The sequence below is a fragment of the Passer montanus genome, unplaced genomic scaffold (genome assembly GCF_014805655.1).
Source record: "Passer montanus isolate IOZ18808 unplaced genomic scaffold, ASM1480565v1 scaffold15, whole genome shotgun sequence".
Lineage (NCBI taxonomy): Eukaryota > Metazoa > Chordata > Aves > Passeriformes > Passeridae > Passer > Passer montanus.
In genome coordinates this window covers 8,238,103-8,258,026 of record NW_024362051.1, presented here as the reverse complement: position 1 = coordinate 8,258,026, position 19,924 = coordinate 8,238,103, and the positions used below count along the sequence as shown (strand labels likewise).

Here is a 19,924-nt window from a genome sequence, read left to right as displayed (position 1 = left end):
GGTGATTCTGAAAAATACAGCATTGAAGACTCTTGTGTCTTTTAGCTTGGTAGGCTTAAAAATTGCTATTAGAAGCAAAAACCCCACAGAGGAAAACACATTTCACTTTCATTAGAAAACTCTTCTATGAAGATGGGGGACTATAGTGAAGCTTAGTAGGCTAATTTTAATTTTAATTGCCATCTAAACTTTGTCCATTACCAGTGGGACAGGCTGCAGTTGGTTTTTAGGGAATTTACTTGCAGTGACTGGAGGTAAATTTCTTAATTTTCTGAACTAGGTGCCACAGCTCTTCATCACAACTGTTCACAGGCTGTGAACATCAGCATTTGCTGCAGTGATCATCCTGTGTTTTTGCTTATCCCAGTTCTTTGTTTTGGTATGACACTGCTGTAATTTGTGTCTCTTTGTTTCCTAGGTCTCCTTGTGGGAACTCTAGACGTGGTTTTGGATTCCAGTGCCAGAGTTGCCCCGTACCGGATTCTGCACCAGACTCAGGACTCTCAAGTGTACTGGGCAGTGGCCTGTGGTATGTGACTCTTGTTGGGGACTGGATTTGAGTTATTCTCTTGTCTTTTTGGTTCAGATGGGCAGTTGTCCCACACAGGAGTATCCTGTGACTGCTCAGGACACTTCCAAGAGCTTCTGATGACGTAGTGGAAGATTCCAAAAATGACAAAACTCAGTGTTGTTTAAACTGTAATTAAGGAACTTGAAGCTCTGCAAAAGCTTCTGTTTCTGCAGATGTTAGGAATTTTCTTTCTTCCAAGATGTACCTTGTGTTTGCAAGGTTGTAGTGAGATTGTGCAGAGAATAATACCTGCTGGTTTTGGTGGGATGATGAATGTCCTGCTGCTGCTTACCAGGAGCATGGCACAAGATGGGAGCATGTAACATTATTCAAGGTACCAGAGGTACTTTGGGGGATCTCTTGATCCAGTTTATGTTTTTTCTATTATTTCTGGCCTGGAATAGATGTGTATATAGATCTGTAAAAAGGACTAGAATAGTATTTTTTTAACATCAAGGATCCTTGGCATCTTTTACTTGAGAAAGGTAACTGCTGGTTTAGAATATCATAATGCAACCATCTGGTGCCTGTTGGTGAACTTTGATTAAAGCTTTAGGTCCTAATGGTTGCTAAAGAGGAAATATCTCCAGACATATTTGTTAGATGAACTTTGTTTATAATAAGAACTTCCACTTCTCACTTTGTGCTGGAGACAATCTGATCATGAAGGAATCATTTGCTAGGCCCACACAGGCTGATGTCTTGTTTTTCCTCTTCCCACCTTCTCCCCAGGCAACCAACACAATATTCTCCCTTGCAAAGCTATTTAAATTCTGCAGAGGGGAGGTTTAGATGTTGCTGTGTTTCACAGAAACTCAGGTTCCCCTTTGAGGAGGGTGGAGGCAGAGAATTAAGAAAGACAGAAAACAAAATGGCAGGTTGGGAACTGCGTAGAAAAAAGGAGAATATTTAGTGCAGATCTGTAATTTTTTGTTATCTTGATGCTCAGTAAGTTATTTTTGTTCCATTTCAGGAGTATTTTAGTTGGTACCCTCTATATCTCAGTTACTTTTAAACAATGCAGCATGTGGAAGTGGGGTGGGCTGGGTAACACCCAAATGAAGTTTGATAAATTATTGTGCTGGAGTAAATATGTTGTCCTAATCCAAAGGTTGTTTTTTTAAGTCATACCTGGTTCTCATTCTGCTGTCAAAGTAAAAGTACTGGCATTCCTTTAACGTTATAAAATATATACTGCTCTCTAGTTTAAAAATGCAAATATTTTATTTACAGTTCACTGTGTATAATACTAGTGGGCAACAGTCTGGTCACACATGCAGCTTCAGCTCTTCAGCACTTTGTTCTTACAGCCCTTCTTGTAGGAATCACAAACTTTTACTCCTTCATGTATGTCATTCTAATATTCTTCTTACAAAGATGTCACTTAGTGAGGCCAGGCTTATTTTAGCAATTTGGCTGCTATCACTTGGTAAGAGATGTAGCTCATGAAACAAAACAGGACACAGACTTTATTCTGCTGCTGTTTCTGAACCTGTGGATTTTTTTCCACAGTTAAAGCATATAATTGATAATTGTGTGCCTTGGAGTATCCTTGGTTATAATGGAGACATTTTATTAGAAACATATGGTTGGTGTACATAAAATATCCTCGACATGTACACAGTTGGTGTGTGCAATTCATCCTAGTCACTGTTCAGTAATTATTAGTTTCCTGCTGTGAATTTGGAGGAAAAAAGACCTTGTTCTAATTTTTTTTCTTTGCTCTTGGCATCATCTTTCTCCCCTTCAATTAGGATCATCTCGTAAAGAGATCACAAAGCATTGGGAATGGCTGGAGAATAACTTATTGCAGACTCTGTCCATCTTTGACAATGAAGAAGATATCACCACCTTTGTCAAGGGCAAGATACATGTAAGTGACATGTTTCCCTGAAGGACTTCCAGATTCTGAGAAAGGACAAGGGAGATGGTTGTAAGACTTTTTTGTCCTTTTCAGTCATACATACGTGTGAAAGTGTCATGGAATGCACCAGCATTGTCAACATCAGGTCACAGTCAGAGCAAATACTGAACTAATATATTGGAAGGAGAAGCGTTAAGAGGAATAGATCTCAAGGAACAGCCTTCTTAGAATGTTCTTACTAATCCAAATATAATACCTCTTTAAAATCATTGCCAGTTATGCCTGTGATGCAGGGAGAATGGTTTAACCAGCATATAGCAACAAATGGAGGAGAGAGAATTCTAGTTTGCAAGCAATGTACTTGCCCTGCCAGTGGTCTGAAAGGTGCCTGGGTTGTAAAGGAACTGCACCCCAACTTCCACTAACTTTGGAATCAGGTGTCTGCTGGTTTTGCAGTTAACACACTTCAGATTCCCAGCCCACAAACCTTCCAGAGCAGAAATTTATAAATTGAGCTGCAGGAAGTTGCATCTTTTTCAGCTCTCCTGTCAGATTCTTTGTATTTTCCATGTGTGTCTGTGCATGAGAGAGATTGTGGTCATTTGTTGTCCCTTCTGGCCAGTCAAGATCTGACCGACTGCAGAGTTCTGCCCTTCCTGGCAGATGATCTTCTTCCAGTTGAAGAAGCAGGTGTGCAAGTGAAAAGAGACTTCAGTTCTCCTGTGTTCCAAGTGTTCCCAGGCCAGCCATGAGGAGCTCAGTCAAACATTAAACATGAGTGCTTGTGGCATGTGTTCAGGAGTGGATCCCAGACAGCCACAGTATCTGACTGCCCTGTCTGCATGTCTTTGCTGTTTCTGACATGACAGGATAAGTGCTGTGTCGTGTTCCTTTGTGCCTTCCAGATTGCTGCTGTGACCCTTTGCTTTGTATGTTATTTCTGTCAGCAGGCACCTTCACTTCTGTTTCTCCTCTCTCCTCCCACATCCTTGCAGGGCATTATTGCTGAGGAGAACAAGAATGAGCAGCCCCAGAGTGAGGAGGATCCAGGTAAATTCAAAGAGGCTGAACTGAAGATGCGGAAGCAGTTTGGGATGCCCGAGGTGGAGAAGTTGGTCAATTACTATTCCTGCAGCTATTGGAAGGGACGTGTCCCCAGGCAGGGCTGGCTGTACCTCACTGTCAACCACCTCTGTTTCTACTCCTTCCTGCTGGGCAAAGAAGGTGAGATAGGAGCCTACAAGTTGTGTTTCTATCACTTCTCATGATCTTTTTGATGCAGTTGATCTTTTGTGTGAGCTCCTTTTTAAGATGACAGTTTTTTTTTTCCTTTTAGGAATCCTTGAGCTCTGTCTGGCTCAGCACATAAATCAGTCCTTGTTTTCATAGGCACTTCAGTGCTGTTTAGACTGAATGCCTGAGTCATTTTTTAAAACATTTCCCAAGTTGTACATGTGTTTTACTCAAATGTTTTACAAGTTAGACTTGGTTAGAGAACCAAGCAGTATTTTTACCTTGGTGGGTCTTATCTGGAACACCTGCCAGGACCCAGTCTTTGCAAAGCCCCAGCTCCTGAGTCCAAATCTAATTTGCTGGAAAGAAAGAATGAAAACTTGAGTGATTGTAGTTGAAAGCATTTATTGGATGGGAGATAGTTCTTTTGGAACTGCATTATTTCTAGTCTAGTTAATCCCAAAGGTTATTTCCAAGTATTTTTGGAGAACCCAGTAAAAGTGTGAAGAAAAGAACTGTTCATGTGTAAGAGGCAGGGGGAAAATGCTGCTCCACTGAGAGCTTGCAGGCTGCTTGACTTTCATTTCTGTTTGGTTGTTGTTTTGCCTCAATTGTGATAATAGTATTTTTTAATTCTTTTTCTCAGTTACACTGGTGATCCAGTGGGTGGATGTAACCCAGCTAGAAAAAAATGCTACACTGCTGTTCCCTGAGTGCATTAAAGTAAGCACAAGGGACAGTGAACTCTATTTTTCCATGTTTCTCAACATCAATGAGACGTTCAAGCTGATGGAGCAGTTGGCCAACATTGCAATGCGGCAGCTACTGGATAATGAGAGCTTCCTACAGGACAAGTCTCTCCCAAAGCCCAGGAGGCCTCTTAAGAACATCTCTGCATTAAAAAGGTATTATGTTCTCAGCAGTGAGAAAAGAAGACAGGTAGTAGGGAATTGTAAAAATAAATCTGCATTATTTTGTAACTCCCAGGTGCTGCTGGGGTTTTCTTACTCTAGGGGCTGCATCACTTGCTTCAGTCATTAGCCTTCTGCTTGTTCTCTCTTTTTCCTCATCCCAAATTGGAGCTGAATTCACACACACCCTCATGTCTGTCTCATGCATGCCTAGGCGCTGTCAGAAGGAATTTTCAACTAGAAACTGCTGAACTTCATATGGAAAAAAAAAAAAAAAAGGTGAAGAAAGAAAATTACACCATCCCTTTGTCTGAAGTTAAAGATTTATAAAAAGAAAAAAAAAAAAAAAAAAAGTGAAGAAAGAAAATTACACCAGCCCCTTTGTCTGAAGTTAAAGATTTATAAAAAGAAACAGATTTGTATTGTAATAAATCCTCCCACTGGGGAGTATTCTCTGCAATTTCAGGATCTGATATAATATTTCAATTTTGCAGATGCACTTCCATGTTTTATTTTGTATTGCAGAACATACCTTGTCAGAGAGGCATGTCTGAAGGCTGAAAGAGGAGTGAGAGGAGGGGTGGCATCTCAGTTAGAGAAAGGAATACTAAGAATATACAGCACAGTCTGAAGGTTGTGATTGGAATGAACATTTGACATTAGTGTTTGAGTGGGTTTTTTAATTGAGTAAAAAAGCTTCAGGACAGTACCTTTTACTTTTCCCCAGAGACCTGGATGCTCGAGCCAAAAATGAGTGCTACCGTGCCACTTTCCGTTTGCCCAAGGATGAATGCCTGGATGGACATACAGATTGTACCTTGTGGACACCATTCAACAAGATGCATATTCCTGGCCAGATGTTTGTTTCCAACAATTACATCTGTTTTGCCAGCAGGGCAGAGGAGGCCTGTCATCTCATCATTCCTCTCAGGGAGGTGGGGATTTCTTAGCTGTATGTTAAGACTACAGGTCTCTCTTCTCTTCTGTGTCCTTCTGCCTGTTGTGCTGTGCTTTGTGGATAATGGAAAACATGGCAGATCCAAATGGCCCTTGTCTTTATGTTCTAGGTGACAATAGTTGAGAAAGCAGATAGTTCCAGTGTGTTGCCCAGCCCTCTGTCCATCAGCACTAAAAGTAAAATGACCTTCTTCTTTGCCAATCTGAAAGACCGGGATTTCTTGGTACAGAGGATCTCTGACTTCCTGCAGAGAACACCATCCAAGAAACCCTGCAGCATCGACAGGGAATGGAAGTGGAATGTGGCTGATCCCAGTAGCGAGGTACTAAGGAAATAGCTGGGAGGAACTTTATCAACTTTTCAAAGCAATGCTCCTTACAGTGTGTTTGCAGTGCTTGTCAGCAGCCAGTGCTGTCTCTGTTAGGTCATGAGCAGAGGAGGGAGTGTGAGCTCAGACATATTCTGTTCTCTTGTCCAGGAAGTTCCAGAGCTGCCTGCCAGCAGCCCCCTGGCTGTCAGCCCCACGTCTGCTCTCAGCCATCGACCCGTCAGCTTCTGTGCTGGGCAAGTGCCAACAGCCTCACAGGGACTGCTCAAACTCTTCAGGAGGAATTCTGAGGAGCTCTCTGGACCCAAAGGGGTAAGTCATATTTTTATGTAAAGCAATAAAGTATAAATAGTTTGCAGTAGATTGCTGATTTTCTGGCCTGCTCTAGAATGGAAATGCATTTTATCCCTGCTCAGTATCACTGCTGTGTGTGTCACAGTGGTAGTGCTGCATAGAGGTAACTCAACTGTCAGCTTATGCTGTTTGTACTGACATACCTGAGATACTTGACCAGAGGCTGGGAAATTAGTGTTACCAGTGTTCTGGGATGCAAATTCATGCCTGTGAAGAACAACTTTTCTTCAGAGAAAGAAAGCAGGGAACTTGTATCTCTGCTTGCTGATTAATCATCGTGATCCATGGTTCTGCTTGCATTTATGTGGAGATTTGCACAGTTGTAAAGACTTGATTTTAAGCAAGGTCATAACTGATGCAGAAAAGGGTAGATTAGTATATATACACTCTTTTCTTCAGCAGAAAGGTTTTAAATGTCACAATGTATTTTTCCTGTGAAGTGCAAGCCTGAGTATACCCAGAAATCGCATGTCCTCCAAACATAAAAATGCAATAATCTCCTAAAATAGCCATATTTGTTCCTATGAAGGCAAAGGAGAAGATGAAGGAAGAGTCTTGGAATATTCATTTCTTTGAGTACGGGCGAGGGATGTGTATGTACCGCACTGCCAAGACGAGGGAGCTGGTACAGAAAGGAATCCCTGAGAACCTCCGTGGAGAGCTATGGCTCCTTTTCTCAGGTAGGATGTTGTGCTGACAGCAGGAATAAACTTCCTGCACATCTCAAATGAAAGAGTGTGAATCTTAGCTAATTTCAGAAGAAATTCATGACAGTTTAATTTCATCTGAATGATACTTTATGGTGGCTTGCTTTATTATCCTAGTAGCTCTTTGGCCTCTTTTGTCTGTGTTTCAGTGTTGAGACCTAAACTATAACATGATTTAACAGTGAGTTCGTTGCTATATTTTCACATCTGTTTGTATTTCATGAGTTCATGTAGTGCTTCTTGGCTCCCTTATTTCTGAAACTGGGAATAAAATCTGTTTCAAAGCATCAAAGGTAAAACAGTGTTTGTTTGTCATTTCAGGGGCTTGGAATGAGATGGTGACTCACCCTGGGTACTACGCAGATCTTGTGGAAAAGTCAATGGGAAGGTACAATCTTGCTACAGAGGAAATTGAGAGAGATCTGCATCGCTCTATGCCAGAACATCCTGCCTTCCAAAATGAACTGGGAATTGCTGCCCTCCGGAGAGTCCTAACAGCTTATGCATTCAGAAATCCAACAATTGGGTACTGCCAGGTAGGAAAGAAGTCTTAGACTTACTACTCCTACACAGTGACCATGATGGATTTGGACTTTTTCTGCAGTTTTTTGTTCAGTTTCAAGCTTTTCCTTTATGTTGTCTGTGTAGTGGTGAGAAAGTAGGAAAGAAATGATGGTGCATCATCTCTTAAATATCCTTTGAATATAGTATTGAATATAGTATAATTATCCTTAGAATAAACTTTTCACAGTGCTGTTAGGTGTAATGTTAGTCTTTAATAGTTTTCCTGCTAGAGCTTTCCATAGTTCAGCAAAAACATCTTCTGGTTTCATTAAAAGGAGCAGTTATATCAGATAAGTGATGGTGCACATGGACAGTCAGTTAAAAATGTAGCCATTTCCTGGTTTGTGAAACAACTTGGTGGAAATTCAGGTTGGTTTTGTGTATTGCTGTGATGTTAGAGGTTCTCATTATGGTGTTCTCTTATGGCCAAATTCTTACAAAGATTCTTATGAAGGCTTTGACAACTATTCTTGTTCATGTTGTTTACTGAAAGTGCATGATGAAAGGTCATCAAATCATTTGCTGCCTCATGAACAGAGGAACTGAAAACAGGAAGAAAAACTGGCTTAAGGTCATCTATTGACTCAGATACCAGTAGAAGCTGGAAATAGATGTGACTCTTAGTGACAATTCATTCATGCTTCTAAGTTTAGCTAATCTGTAATAGCAGAGTTTTGCTGAAGACCTCCATGTTTTTCTCCTGTACCTTTGTTTGCTGTGCTGGCTCCTAGGCCATGAACATTGTCACCTCAGTGCTGTTGCTGTACTGCAATGAGGAGGAGGCTTTCTGGCTCCTGGTGGCTTTGTGCGAGCGGATGTTGCCAGACTACTACAACACAAGAGTAGTGGGTGAGTCCTTGTCAGATTCCTGCTTCACTGTGGATTTTCAGCTGCACCAGCATCTCCCAGAAACATTTTGTTGTTCAGAATTATTTAAATGATGCATTTTAAAGAAAATGAAGTGCAACTCTATTCCTTTTAAAGTGGCAGGGGTGTGATGGAGACATAGGAAGAGACACTACAGGCCTCCAAGGTAGTAGTTCTACCTTATAGTAACAAGGAACATGTCACCAAAAATTGGTATCAGGAGGGATCATTAGCAGTAAGGAGGAATATCTAGAAGAACATTACTGAGTTTTAGTTTTCCCCATCTGAATGATGTGTTAAATCTGTGCAACAGGCTCTCAGGGAAGGTTAATCAAAGCACTACTTCATGGGCTTTTAAAGTTGGTTTGTATAAAAGACTATAGTCTGGTGTAAATACCATAATGTCAGCAATCCTCCACCCTTCCATTCAGGCAAATGCACAAATGAATGAAAGGTTCTGTGTTGAGATGTTGTGTCTGCATGCTCTGCAATGTAGAAATAGTCTCATTGGTTTTATTGAGAACAGGGTAAAAAATAATGTCTTAATTTCAGTTATGATGTTCAGAGGAAATTTATATGAAATTTGTATGAAATTTGGTGAACTCATACTGTTTTGTTTAATAATTGCTTAGCTTGGTACATGACACCACCATTTTGAGTTCTACCATTGTTTTATTTGTCTGTTTCAGGTGCATTGGTGGACCAAGGCATCTTTGAAGAACTTACACGAGAGTATCTTCCACAGCTGTCAGAAAAGATGCAGGACCTGGGAGTGATCTCCACCATATCCCTTTCCTGGTTTCTCACTCTCTTCCTGAGTGTGATGCCCTTTGAGAGCGCCGTGGTCATTGTTGACTGTTTTTTCTATGAGGGAATCAAGTTTATCCTGCAGGTGTCATTGGCCATACTTGATGCCAACATGGAGAAGTTACTGCAGTGCTGTGATGAAGGTGAAGCCATGACTATTTTGGGCAGGTACCAGTCATTGTTCTTATTTATAACAGAATAGTAACAGTGGCCTTTTAGTCCTCATCTCTTTCTACCTAGTAGCAGGTCACAGATAAGACTCTAGGATAAAACTTCTACTCCAGAGAAGTTTGCTATTGCTTTCTGCAAGAGCTGAAATGAATTGTTGGCTCAGTTATGGAGGACTCCATACTTCTGGAGCTGTTTTGCATCATGATGAATTCCTGCATCTCAGTTTGAATTTGAATTCTTAAAGGTTATTTATTTGAAGTTTGCATATTAATTCTGCTTTACTATTTAGATTCTGGCAGGAATCACCTTCTGGAAACTTAAAGCATTATCAAGCAGATATCTCCCAAGTCTAGTAAATATAAGATTTTCTTGTTTGAAATGACAATATCTTCTATGTGCAGCAAGGTTTTCAGCGTGTTACTGGAAACCTACTTTTAAAAGAGCAAATACCCCCAAAATAGGGTGAAAATCAACTTAACTCCAAGTACATTGAGGGTAGCATTGCAGATTAGATGGGAAAAAATAAATTCTACTTCATGTTTAGATTAGTGATGCAAAGAAGTTTGGAGTAATGCATATAGGATATTATTTCTTTTTCTGGACACTGATCCTGGAATCTTGCATCTGTTCTCATTTTTGTCCACAGATATTTGGACAATGTAGTTAACAGACAGAGTGTCTCTCCCCCTATTCCCCACTTGCACGCACTGTTGACCAGTGGAGATGACCCCCCACTTGAAATTGACATCTTTGAACTCATCAAAACTTCATATGAGGTAAAGTTCTGGCTTGGTATTTTGGCCAAGAGATTTCTTCTCAACTAACATCCCATTTCATACATTGTGCAGCCAAAATCTAAGCCATGTTCATAGATTGAGATGCTTAAGGACTGCAGGCTGAAGCCATTGTTGCACTTCCTTGGTGTGAGTAGAACCTGACAGTGTTGGTTGTTGCAGATCACAGAGAGTCTCCCCAACACCAGAGGGACTAAAATGAAGAGTGCAAATAAGGAAGGAGTGATGGACTAGAGATTTCTATTTCTTCTCAACTAACATCCTATTTCATACATCGTGCAGCCAAAATCTGAGCCATGTTCATAGATTGAGATGCTTAAGCACTGCAGGCTGAAGCCGTTGTTGCACTTCCTTGGTGTGAGTAGAACCTGACAGTGTTGGTTGTTGCAGATCACAGAGAGTCTCCCCAACACCAGAGGGACTAAAATGAAGAGTGCAAATAAGGAAGGAGTGATGGACTAGAGATTTCTTCCTGCTTTGTAAAAAAAGTCTCCATTATTAATTCTGTTTGAGGATATTCAGTGCTAAGAAGTTAAGGAGGGAAATTCAGGGTAAAAATTGTGAAGTACTCTGCAGAAACATGGAAGAATCCCAATTCACATGCATAGGAATCCTGTTCTGTGAACTACATTATAGTAATAGAAAGGTGACCCCAGAATGGTGCCAAAGCTGTTAAAATAACTCTGCACTGATAGAGGTGTTCCTCACAATTCATACTGAGAACAAACTCATAAGAAATTTGTTTCTGAATGATGGAAAGAACACAGGCAAAAGAACTGGTGTTTGGCAGTTCTTCTCTGCTAAGTGTGGGATCCTTTCCCTCTTTATCTTGTTTTTCACCCCATCCCCTTCTGGCTGTTTAAAGTCAGGCAGCTGTCATTTTCCTGGGTGTTTGTGTACTTCTTCAAATCTGCCATCTCTGTTTGTTCTTGGCTTCTTTTTATAAAAGTGTCACTGAATTCATATTACTTGTCTGACCTAGTCCATAGAAAAGCTTCTTGACTGTGGTGTTTCAGGCTGAATCTCCTGGGGGTCCTAGAGGAGAAAAATGACAGGGCTGGAAGGAATGACAGTCTGTTCTCTTATCTCTGCTGCAGTACAGGGCCTGTATTTCTGTCAGTCCTGACAGATCCTTTTTCAGCTTTTCTGTAGACTCCTCTGATGTTGGATTTCTCATGAGCTCTGAATTATTCCTCTTGCAGGACAGGAGTGAATAGGGAATAGAGCCCAAGTTTATTCTCATCTTGCTGCTCATAAAAGGCTTCTGGTGGTTTTAGGTCATCTCTGAGGGGATAGTACACTTGTTAAGGAGTGTGTAATTGCAGATTGGTTGTTCTCTCTTCAGGAGATGATGTTGACCTGATCTGTTCCTTTCTTGTAGAAATTTGGCAATCTGAAGGCAGATGACATTGAACAAATGCGTTTCAAGCAAAGGCTGAAAGTGATCCAGTCTCTGGAGGATACAGCCAAGAAGAGTGTGGTATGTGACTCCCAGACTGAATGAGCTACCAAATGGCACCTTCATGAAAAGTGTTTTACTGTGAGCATTGAGAAACTTGGTGCTGTAGCAGACTGAGTTTTAAGTGACTGAAAGAATGATTGAATGAGATGTTTGGCATGGAGGCTTTGACATAACCTCCCATGCCTAGTGCTGTCTGTTTTACTGCTTGTCTGGAATCTTTGAGAAAAGCTGGCTAGCAGATAATTATTTTACTGCCATTTAGGGAGTCCATTAGGGAATTTTGCTGAAGGGTTCATGGCCAAAGGGGAGTGTCCATATTTATTGCCATTATCTCCCATGTCCTAGGTGGAGAATCTCATCAGGGTGTTTATTTCACTGTTGCTCTTTAATGCATCCAAGTCAAACATCTGAAGATAAAAACAAGAGGAAGGGGTGACACATTCTGCTCAGACAGGTCTGCACAAACAGGAAATAAGCACAGTAAACTACTGAAAATGTCAGCAGTTTCTGCTTGACTGCAAACTGGTTTCCAGGGGTATTAGAATGGTGATGTTTTTCATCCCATTCTTTGTGATATCTCTTTGCACTGGTTCTCTTCTGTGTTACACAGGTTTTTCAGTGAGTTGTATTTGATTTTTCTACTTTTGAAATAAATTGTTCTCTGTGTTTTAACTACAGGTCCGAGCTGTGTCTGGTGACATTGGTTTCACTATGGAAGAACTAGAAGAGCTGTATGTAGTGTTCAAGGTAAGAAGTTTTCCTTGAGGGTGAGGAAGAAATGTTGTCACACACAGTACAAATAGCAAAGTAAGTTGAAAGGGAAGCAATGACTTTGCTTTAATTCTTAATGAGACCTATCAGAAACTGATGTGGCATTCTGTTACACATGGTGCCAGTAGGACTGGCCCTGTTACTATCTGATTAATTATTTTTCATCTTTTTCCCCCAAAGGTGGCCAAATTCACACTATTTGAATGATACTCAGAAAGAAACTGTAAAGTCAATGGAAGAGAATGTAACAAAGCCCTGAGAACGGGGAGCTAGGGTTGACTGTACCTCAGTTTTTAATCTCAAGTTTCCCATTGACCTCATCTGTAATTGTGACAAGATTACTTAAGGGCTTTGCCCCTATTTGTCAGCATACATATTTTTAAAAGAATGGTATTGCCCAACTGCATTTACCAAAGTTTGTTGTACTCTGTTTTAGACTCAGAAAGAGAGGCTTAGTTCTAAAACCTGCATGATCCCTTTGCAATAAAGCCTGAGTATTGTTAAAATCTGAAATCATGTATTGTAGTTTTCACTTTAAATCATTCCTTGTTTTTCCTGAAATCTGTCTCTTCCTTCATTTCATATTATTTTGTAGTGAAGTAGCAGTAGGAATCACAAGGCAGATAATGTTTCCTGAGAGGTCTCTTGTTTGCTTCCTCAATGCTGTTGTTGAGCTGTGACAGTCTCCACTCCTGTGGAGCAGCATCATGTGCCCTGTTAATCCTTTCCCTCCAAAGGCCAAGTACCTGATGAGCTGTTACTGGGGGAACAACCGTGCGGCCGCTGCGCGCCGGGACCAGAGCCTGCCCTACCTGGAGCAGTATCGCATAGACGTGGAGCAGTTCAAGGAGCTCTTCATCAGCCTCACCCCCTGGGCCTGTGGGGCACACACCCCTGTGCTGGCAGGGCGGCTCTTCCGCCTCCTGGATGAGAACAGGGATTCTCTCATCAACTTCAAGGAGTTTGTGACAGGAATGAGTAAGTGTTGTTTTTGGAGAAAATTAAATGCTGCAAAAAATGTGTGTGTCTTTTTCCACAAAGAGAACTGAAAGGAGATAATGGTGTGTTCACTGTCATGAAGGGGGAGAGTGGCAGGAAGCCTCAAGCTGGACAAAATACACTTTTTGGTATGGATTTCATTGTTGATTCCTCACAGGACTTTGAGCAGTCATTGTATGGGAATTCATTCTGGTTTGAACCTGTGAGCAGAGGGTGATTCTTTATCATTAAAGTACTATTTTTCTTAACCTTTTATTTTATTTTCAGGTGGTATGTACCATGGTGACCTCACTGAAAAACTCAAAGTACTCTACAAACTGCACCTGCCTCCTGGTGAGTGACTGCTTCTGTGCACTGCTGTTATTGAACACAGGCTGCTCTGACATCAATTGACATGGGGTGCCTCAGGAGTTTTGCTAATGAAGTGGGTCATACTGCTGTTCAATTAGAGATGTTAACATTTGTTTCTCTGTGAATACAGCTCTGAATCCAGAGGAGACAGAGTCTGCTTTGGAGGCCACAAGTTATTTCACAGAGGATGTGACAACAGAAGGTAATGCACCACTGCTGCCTGTAGGCAGGAGTTGCAGCATAGATCCATGAACTCTGAACTGTGGTGTTGCACAAGGCATGGTCTCATGCTGGCATGTGTTAGGATTGCCAGTGTGTTTGAGTTCACTGTCTTTGTTGCATGATGGGGAAGAAGTTTGGAGCTAAAACTCCTTGGTGTCCATTCCATGCAGGATACAGTATGCTCTGAAGCATGGGCACAGACTGCTGAGGAGGAGCAGTGTGCTTTTACCAGCCCCTGTCTCCCACCATGATTTAGGTTTTTTCATACAGGTCTCATTGTCTCTCTTCTTGTTTTTGTTTCCTTCTCTGTTTCTGTCTATGTCTGACCTTTTCTTCTGTTTTATCTGGGATATTGCCCCCTCAACCCTTTTTTCTGCTGCTCAAGTATCTCCTTTTGTCTCAGAGCTGGATATCTGCCTGCACTGTGAGTCTCAAGGTCAGTCCATGGATTATGTGCATGCATTGAGCATGGCTGTGGTGCTGATACCACCTGCCAGCCCAGTGTGCTGATGTAAATACTCTGAAATTATTGCTGCTGCTGCTCCTCGCTCATGACACTCTCACTATTAATAAAGTGCTATAATTAATTAAATATCTTTCAGTATATTCTGCCTGTTGAGTTTCAGCCTTGGTCAAAATAGGTTTTGTCTGGCTTCTTTCAGTGGAATTCATCTCATCCTAAAAACTGCTGGTCAAAAAGATGCTCAGAACAGAGTAGGGGGATGTTAGGCTTGCTGGCCTGGGGAGGTGATCCCTGTGCCTACTCCACAGTCTTCCAGTTTAAAAGAATGAGGATGCAAGCCACTGAATTGCTGAACTCTTGGTAGACTAGTTTACTGCATTTCTTAAAGTACAACATTAGGGATTGTCAGATAGGAGTTCAAAGTATGTCAGTCATGCTAAACATTTACCAAAATACAACAATGTCCAACAAAAATCTAAGTACAAGAGGTAATTATGCAGTTTGGTGCTAGGTGGCTGATTTAACAATCTGAGTTGAACCAAGACTTCCTATTTTCTCTAGTGACAATGCAGGGAATCAGAAGTTCATGAAGTTAGACTGCAAATTGCTCCCAAAATGTCAGTTCAGGCAGTGACTAATGAGGAGTGTAGACATTGTCACATATGTGCCAGAAGTGGTTTGGGTTTTTTCCATTCATTATCTTGCTTTGAACAACTGAACATCCTTATCTTTAAGCCATCACACTGCTTTTCTATCTTCCATATCTTTGTTTTCACACTTTCTTTTAAGACCTCTGCCCTCTACCTCAGCTCTTCAACCCACTTTTTGTGTGGCTCTTTATCCAGCTCATCCCATCAGCCTTTTGCTTCCATCCTGTTCTGTTCAATCCTCTAACCACGATTATGGGAGTGTGAGATCTAACTTCTATTAAATGTATAATATATCAAATGTACATATATAAATGTATTCCCCTATTGTATAACTTGAATTTGTATATTGAGTTGTCTTAAGTTCTTTGTGTGTTGTATTACTGAAAATCGGCTAATAATTATTTTATAATTCTATAATTCTTTAGAAACCCAAGAAGATAAAGGAAGAAGAAATGAGAATGGCCCAGAAAAAGGTAATTTCATCATCAATAGACCACATTCTAATCTCATCTCTCTCATATTATGACCTGTTCATTGTCTCATGCTGATAAAGGAGACCCTGCAAAGTGTCCCTTGTGGACAGAGGTAAAGCAGGAGGTGAGCTGGGAAATAAGCATCCCTTATGCTTTACTGCTCCTACTCTTTTACACACCAAGATCACAGAATTTGTAATTCATATTGGGTAAGTTGTCACCTCACAGAGTTTGTCTATGAGAAGTCAGGCTGATGCAGCACTGTTAAATTTTTTGCTCTACTGACCTGCGTCAGATAAACCAGCAGAAAACAATGCAACCTTCCTGGTAGATGCTTTCCTGGGCTGTCAATAACACCTTCTTTAAGCCTGATTTTTGTTGGCTCAGCATTCACTTTTTAAGTCTGAAACCATAAACCACCTGACTAGTGGCTTGTTCTTGCCTTGCAGAGGAGAAAGGTACCAGTCCACAGGACTACAGATACTACCTAAGAATGTGGGCCAAGGAGAAAGAGAACAAGAAAGAAACCATTAAAGATCTCCCCAAAATGAGCCAGGTAAGAAAGGAGTATGAAGGTTTCCAGTTGGATCGTTGGCAGTTTAGTGGAATTCTGCAGTATGTGCAGCCATTGTGCCACTATGTTCAGTCCTGTCCCACAGTTTTCCCTGTTGTTCTGGTCTGGTGAGCTTTAGGACCTCGAATTCCACACATTTCTGTTGAATTCTGCAGTGGATATGGACAAACTGCTTGGTATCAACCAATCAAATGTAATGGATTCACTCAGCCTCACCTCAGACCAGTTTTCCTGTAAGAACTGCACTGTGTTTTACCTCCAGAGCAGGATGTTTCAAATATGCCATCAGTCACAGAAACTTTTTCAACTTTTTTGGTTTTGCATTGTCAAGTTACAGCTGCTTGGTGGAGAGTGAAGAATGTGGTTACAGAAGAGAGAGTCAGATGACTGGTGTGATCTTTTCTGTCTCTAATTTCCTTGATGGGTGCTACTTAAACCAGTTCATAAAAGCTTAGAAGCTGACCACAGAAGAGTAGCAGAATAGAAGTAAAACTTCAGGTTTTCTTAGCGTTAGTGAATATGTGATTATTCTGTTCATCTGTCAGCAGAAAACCCACCACTATTAAATTGCTAGCTGTGTCTCAATTTAGCCACTACAGAGAGGGGGGAGTTTGTGTCAGACTGTTCTGAATCAGTGCAGTAAGTTGCCACTTGGTGGGGAGGCAAATAAGCAATGAGTCATTTGAGATAGTGCCTGTTGCTTCATCCACCACTGACAACTTTTTTCAGCCTGATACATGATTATTTGGTCTTTGTCTTTTAAAGGAACAGTTCATAGAGTTATGCAAGACCCTTTACAACATGTTCAGTGAGGACCCCGTGGAGCAGGAGCTGTACCATGCCATTGCCACTGTGGCCAGTCTGCTGCTGAGGATCGGTGAAGTTGGAAAAAAATTCTCCAACAGGCCCACGAGGAAGTCTGAGGACTGCAAAGCAAACAGTACCCAAGATCCTGTCAGTGAAGAGGAGTCACCAACATCTGAGCAGAGTCAGAATTCAGCAGTGGAGCAGCAACCCCAAGCTGACCATGAGGACAAAGCCAGCGTTGATGCTCAACCTGAAAAAACCCAGCAGGAAAACCAAACTCTAGGAGATGGGTCAGGGGAAGGACAAGGCTCTCCTTTACAGCTGCTATCAGATGATGAAACCAAAGATGATATGTCCATGTCTTCCTACTCCATGGTCAGCACAGGCTCCCTGCAGTGCGAAGACATCGCCGACGACACGGTGCTGGTGGGCTGTGAGGGCAGCAGTGCAGCTGCCAGGTATGGCAGCACCATTGACACTGACTGGTCCATCTCCTTCGAGCAGATCTTGGCCTCCATGCTGACAGAAACAGCCCTTGTGAACTACTTTGAGAAAAAGGTCAACATTCTTCAAAAGATCAAGGATCAGAAGAAAGTAGAGAGGCAGTTCAGTTCATCCAGTGACTATGAACTTTCCTCTGCATCAGGGTGAGCTCAAGAAATCAGGAGTTGTCTTTAGGAGATAAAATAAGAAGATAGTGTGGCAGATGGCAGGATGGTTTGGTATTTTCTGTTTGGGTTTTTTTTTTGTTTATTCAGAGACCAGTAACTACACAATTACAATAGAATCCAGTTGATAAGGGGCTCCTGACAGTGACTGTGTAGGTGTTTCTTTGGCTACTCTGGCTGAGAGAATTAGATTTACATTCTTGAGAGCCATTAGAACCTAATAGCCCCTGACATATAGAATTACCACCATAAATTATGCATGTCTGCCTTTTGCTATCTTTTATTTCAATGAAGTTTTGTTTCAGACAGTAACTGCTCCTTGCCTGCCCTTGTTTGCTGTAGGTTCCTGGGTAACTTGCACAGCAGATGCAGCCTGGCTTGAAACCATGCTCACCTCTGGCTGCCAGTCTGAGAGCTAATGCAGTGTAGTCGAGTGCTGTAGGACTCTGACCTAAAAATAATCTTGTACGTTCTTGTAAGCTGTTCTGTGACTCAGCAGCTGTAAAGCAAATGTGCCCCACTGCTCCCAGCACCCTAAGATCTAAACATAGACATTGCTCAGACCTGCAGGTTTCTTTCACATTTGGCATTTTCATAGTGTACGATCACTTACTTTCTCCTTCAGAATTCAGGAATTTTCAGGCAAACATGGTTTTCTAGCATTTGCTTTTCTATTTCTTTGAAAGCTATTGTTTTTAGTTTGTCTGGGAAGCCACAAGCTCCTTGACTTCAGTGCAGAAGTGATACTGAGTCAATCAGTGGGCCCATGATGGTTATAATGAGGGAATAAGTTCCTAAAATAGAAGTCAGTGAATCAGCCTCAGCATTCCAGGAGAGTGGCACACTGGTCTGCTGGACTGTCCCTGATGATACATTCACTATTTAGTGCTGATTCTGTTTTTCCTAGCTAGCGATGGTCCCCTAAGGAGGACGTCCTAGGAGGAGGATCCCTAAGAATTACCTGATCAGTCAGCCCTCACAAATGCTTGGGGCAGAAGCTGTGCAGGAGCACTGTGCCACCCACTGCTGCTCAGTGTCCTTCCTTGAGAGCTCAGCAATGGCTCTTAGAAACTATTGCACATCCAAGGGCATTTGACCTAAAGGGGGAGAATACAGAGCAGCATGGCTCTGACATCAGCCCCTTGTGGGAATACCAGAGCTCATTCCAGTTAGAGACAAAGAAACTGGGAGACTTAGTGAGTGCTCTTTGAAATTAAACCCAGAGGAAACTATGAGTAGCCCTTCTGGTAGCAGGGTGTGTTCTCCAAGGGAGAAGTAATGCTGTTACTACAGATAAACTCATCTCAGCACAGAGGCAGTGGCCTTGCAGGGTCAGGGTGAGGGACTTGCTGCTTAGCCAGAGCACACCCTGCACTGAAGGCAAGGTGTGATCCAGCTTTTGGCTGACACTTGGGATCTAAAGGTAGGAAGGACACATGTGGATGTTCCCGTTTGACACTACTTGGTGTGCTACTCAGTGTTAATTCATCCTCATGACATTTTTGGTCTGTTCACAGCTGGTACATACTTCTTATTTCTCTGCCTCCTCTGTCCTGTATCACTGGAGAGCAGCCATTAGTAAAACTGCTTTTACTAATTATTCAGTAATTTATTGTAATTTTTTTAAGTACAAATAATACATGTGATTTTACACTGTCTGTCTTACTTGTCATGTATTCAATAAATGAATCAGAATCCTATAGGCTATTTGGCTGTCTTTTATTTCTCTCTGAGCTTGTGGAATACTGCTGGTTCTTTACCCAGTTTCAGAAAGAATGTGTCACCAAAACTGTGGAGGAAAAAACCCTTCCAACAACATTTTTAATGTTAGAGAATCAAGGCATTGCAGCTCTGTCCAGGCTGGCTGGTTTCGCTGAGGGGCAGGGGGATGCACTTCACACAGGTGTAACACGGTACGGCGAACACCGCATTTCTTATAACTGCCCTTTGAACCCCTTTTACAACAGAACAACCAAACCAACAATGCTTAACAATTACCAACTGTTTTACAACTGGTTTTGACACGGACCCGCACATCTCCAGGTCGGTGCGAACCTGACCGGTGCCGACAGGAGGGTCAGGCACCGCCGGGCCCGGCACAGCGGGGTCTGCCCCGGGAAGGGCACTCGGCAGTGCCCTGATGGGCTTGGTTTGTGAGGGGGGAGAGCCCGTCCCGGTGCCGGTGTCGCTGCCCGGCCGTGGTTCCCGGTGTCGCTGCCATTGCCGGTGCCATTGCCCAGTGTCATTGCCCGGTGTCATTGCCCGTTGTCATTGCCCGGTGTCACTGCCTGGTGTCACTGCCCGGTGTCACTGCCCGGCCGTGGTTCCCAGTGTCGCTGCCTGGTGTCGCTGCCC

General features: G+C 42.1%; 1 protein-coding gene across 1 annotated transcript; it reads left to right on the top strand.

The window, feature by feature from the left end:
* Positions 1-396: 396 nt before the first annotated feature.
* Positions 397-19,269, top strand: TBC1D9B (TBC1 domain family member 9B; the record flags this gene model as incomplete). Its single annotated transcript, XM_039701608.1, has 21 exons — positions 397-529; positions 2,326-2,444; positions 3,431-3,659; positions 4,315-4,573; positions 5,307-5,514; positions 5,647-5,859; positions 6,016-6,177; positions 6,749-6,899; positions 7,248-7,462; positions 8,222-8,339; positions 9,047-9,332; positions 9,982-10,111; positions 11,511-11,609; positions 12,270-12,338; positions 13,100-13,340; positions 13,629-13,694; positions 13,843-13,914; positions 14,320-14,370; positions 15,473-15,520; positions 15,970-16,076; positions 16,860-19,269. Coding segments are annotated over 21 exons (3,669 nt in total), but the record flags the coding sequence as incomplete, so codon positions are not given.
* Between the last annotated feature and the right edge of the window lie 655 nt (positions 19,270-19,924).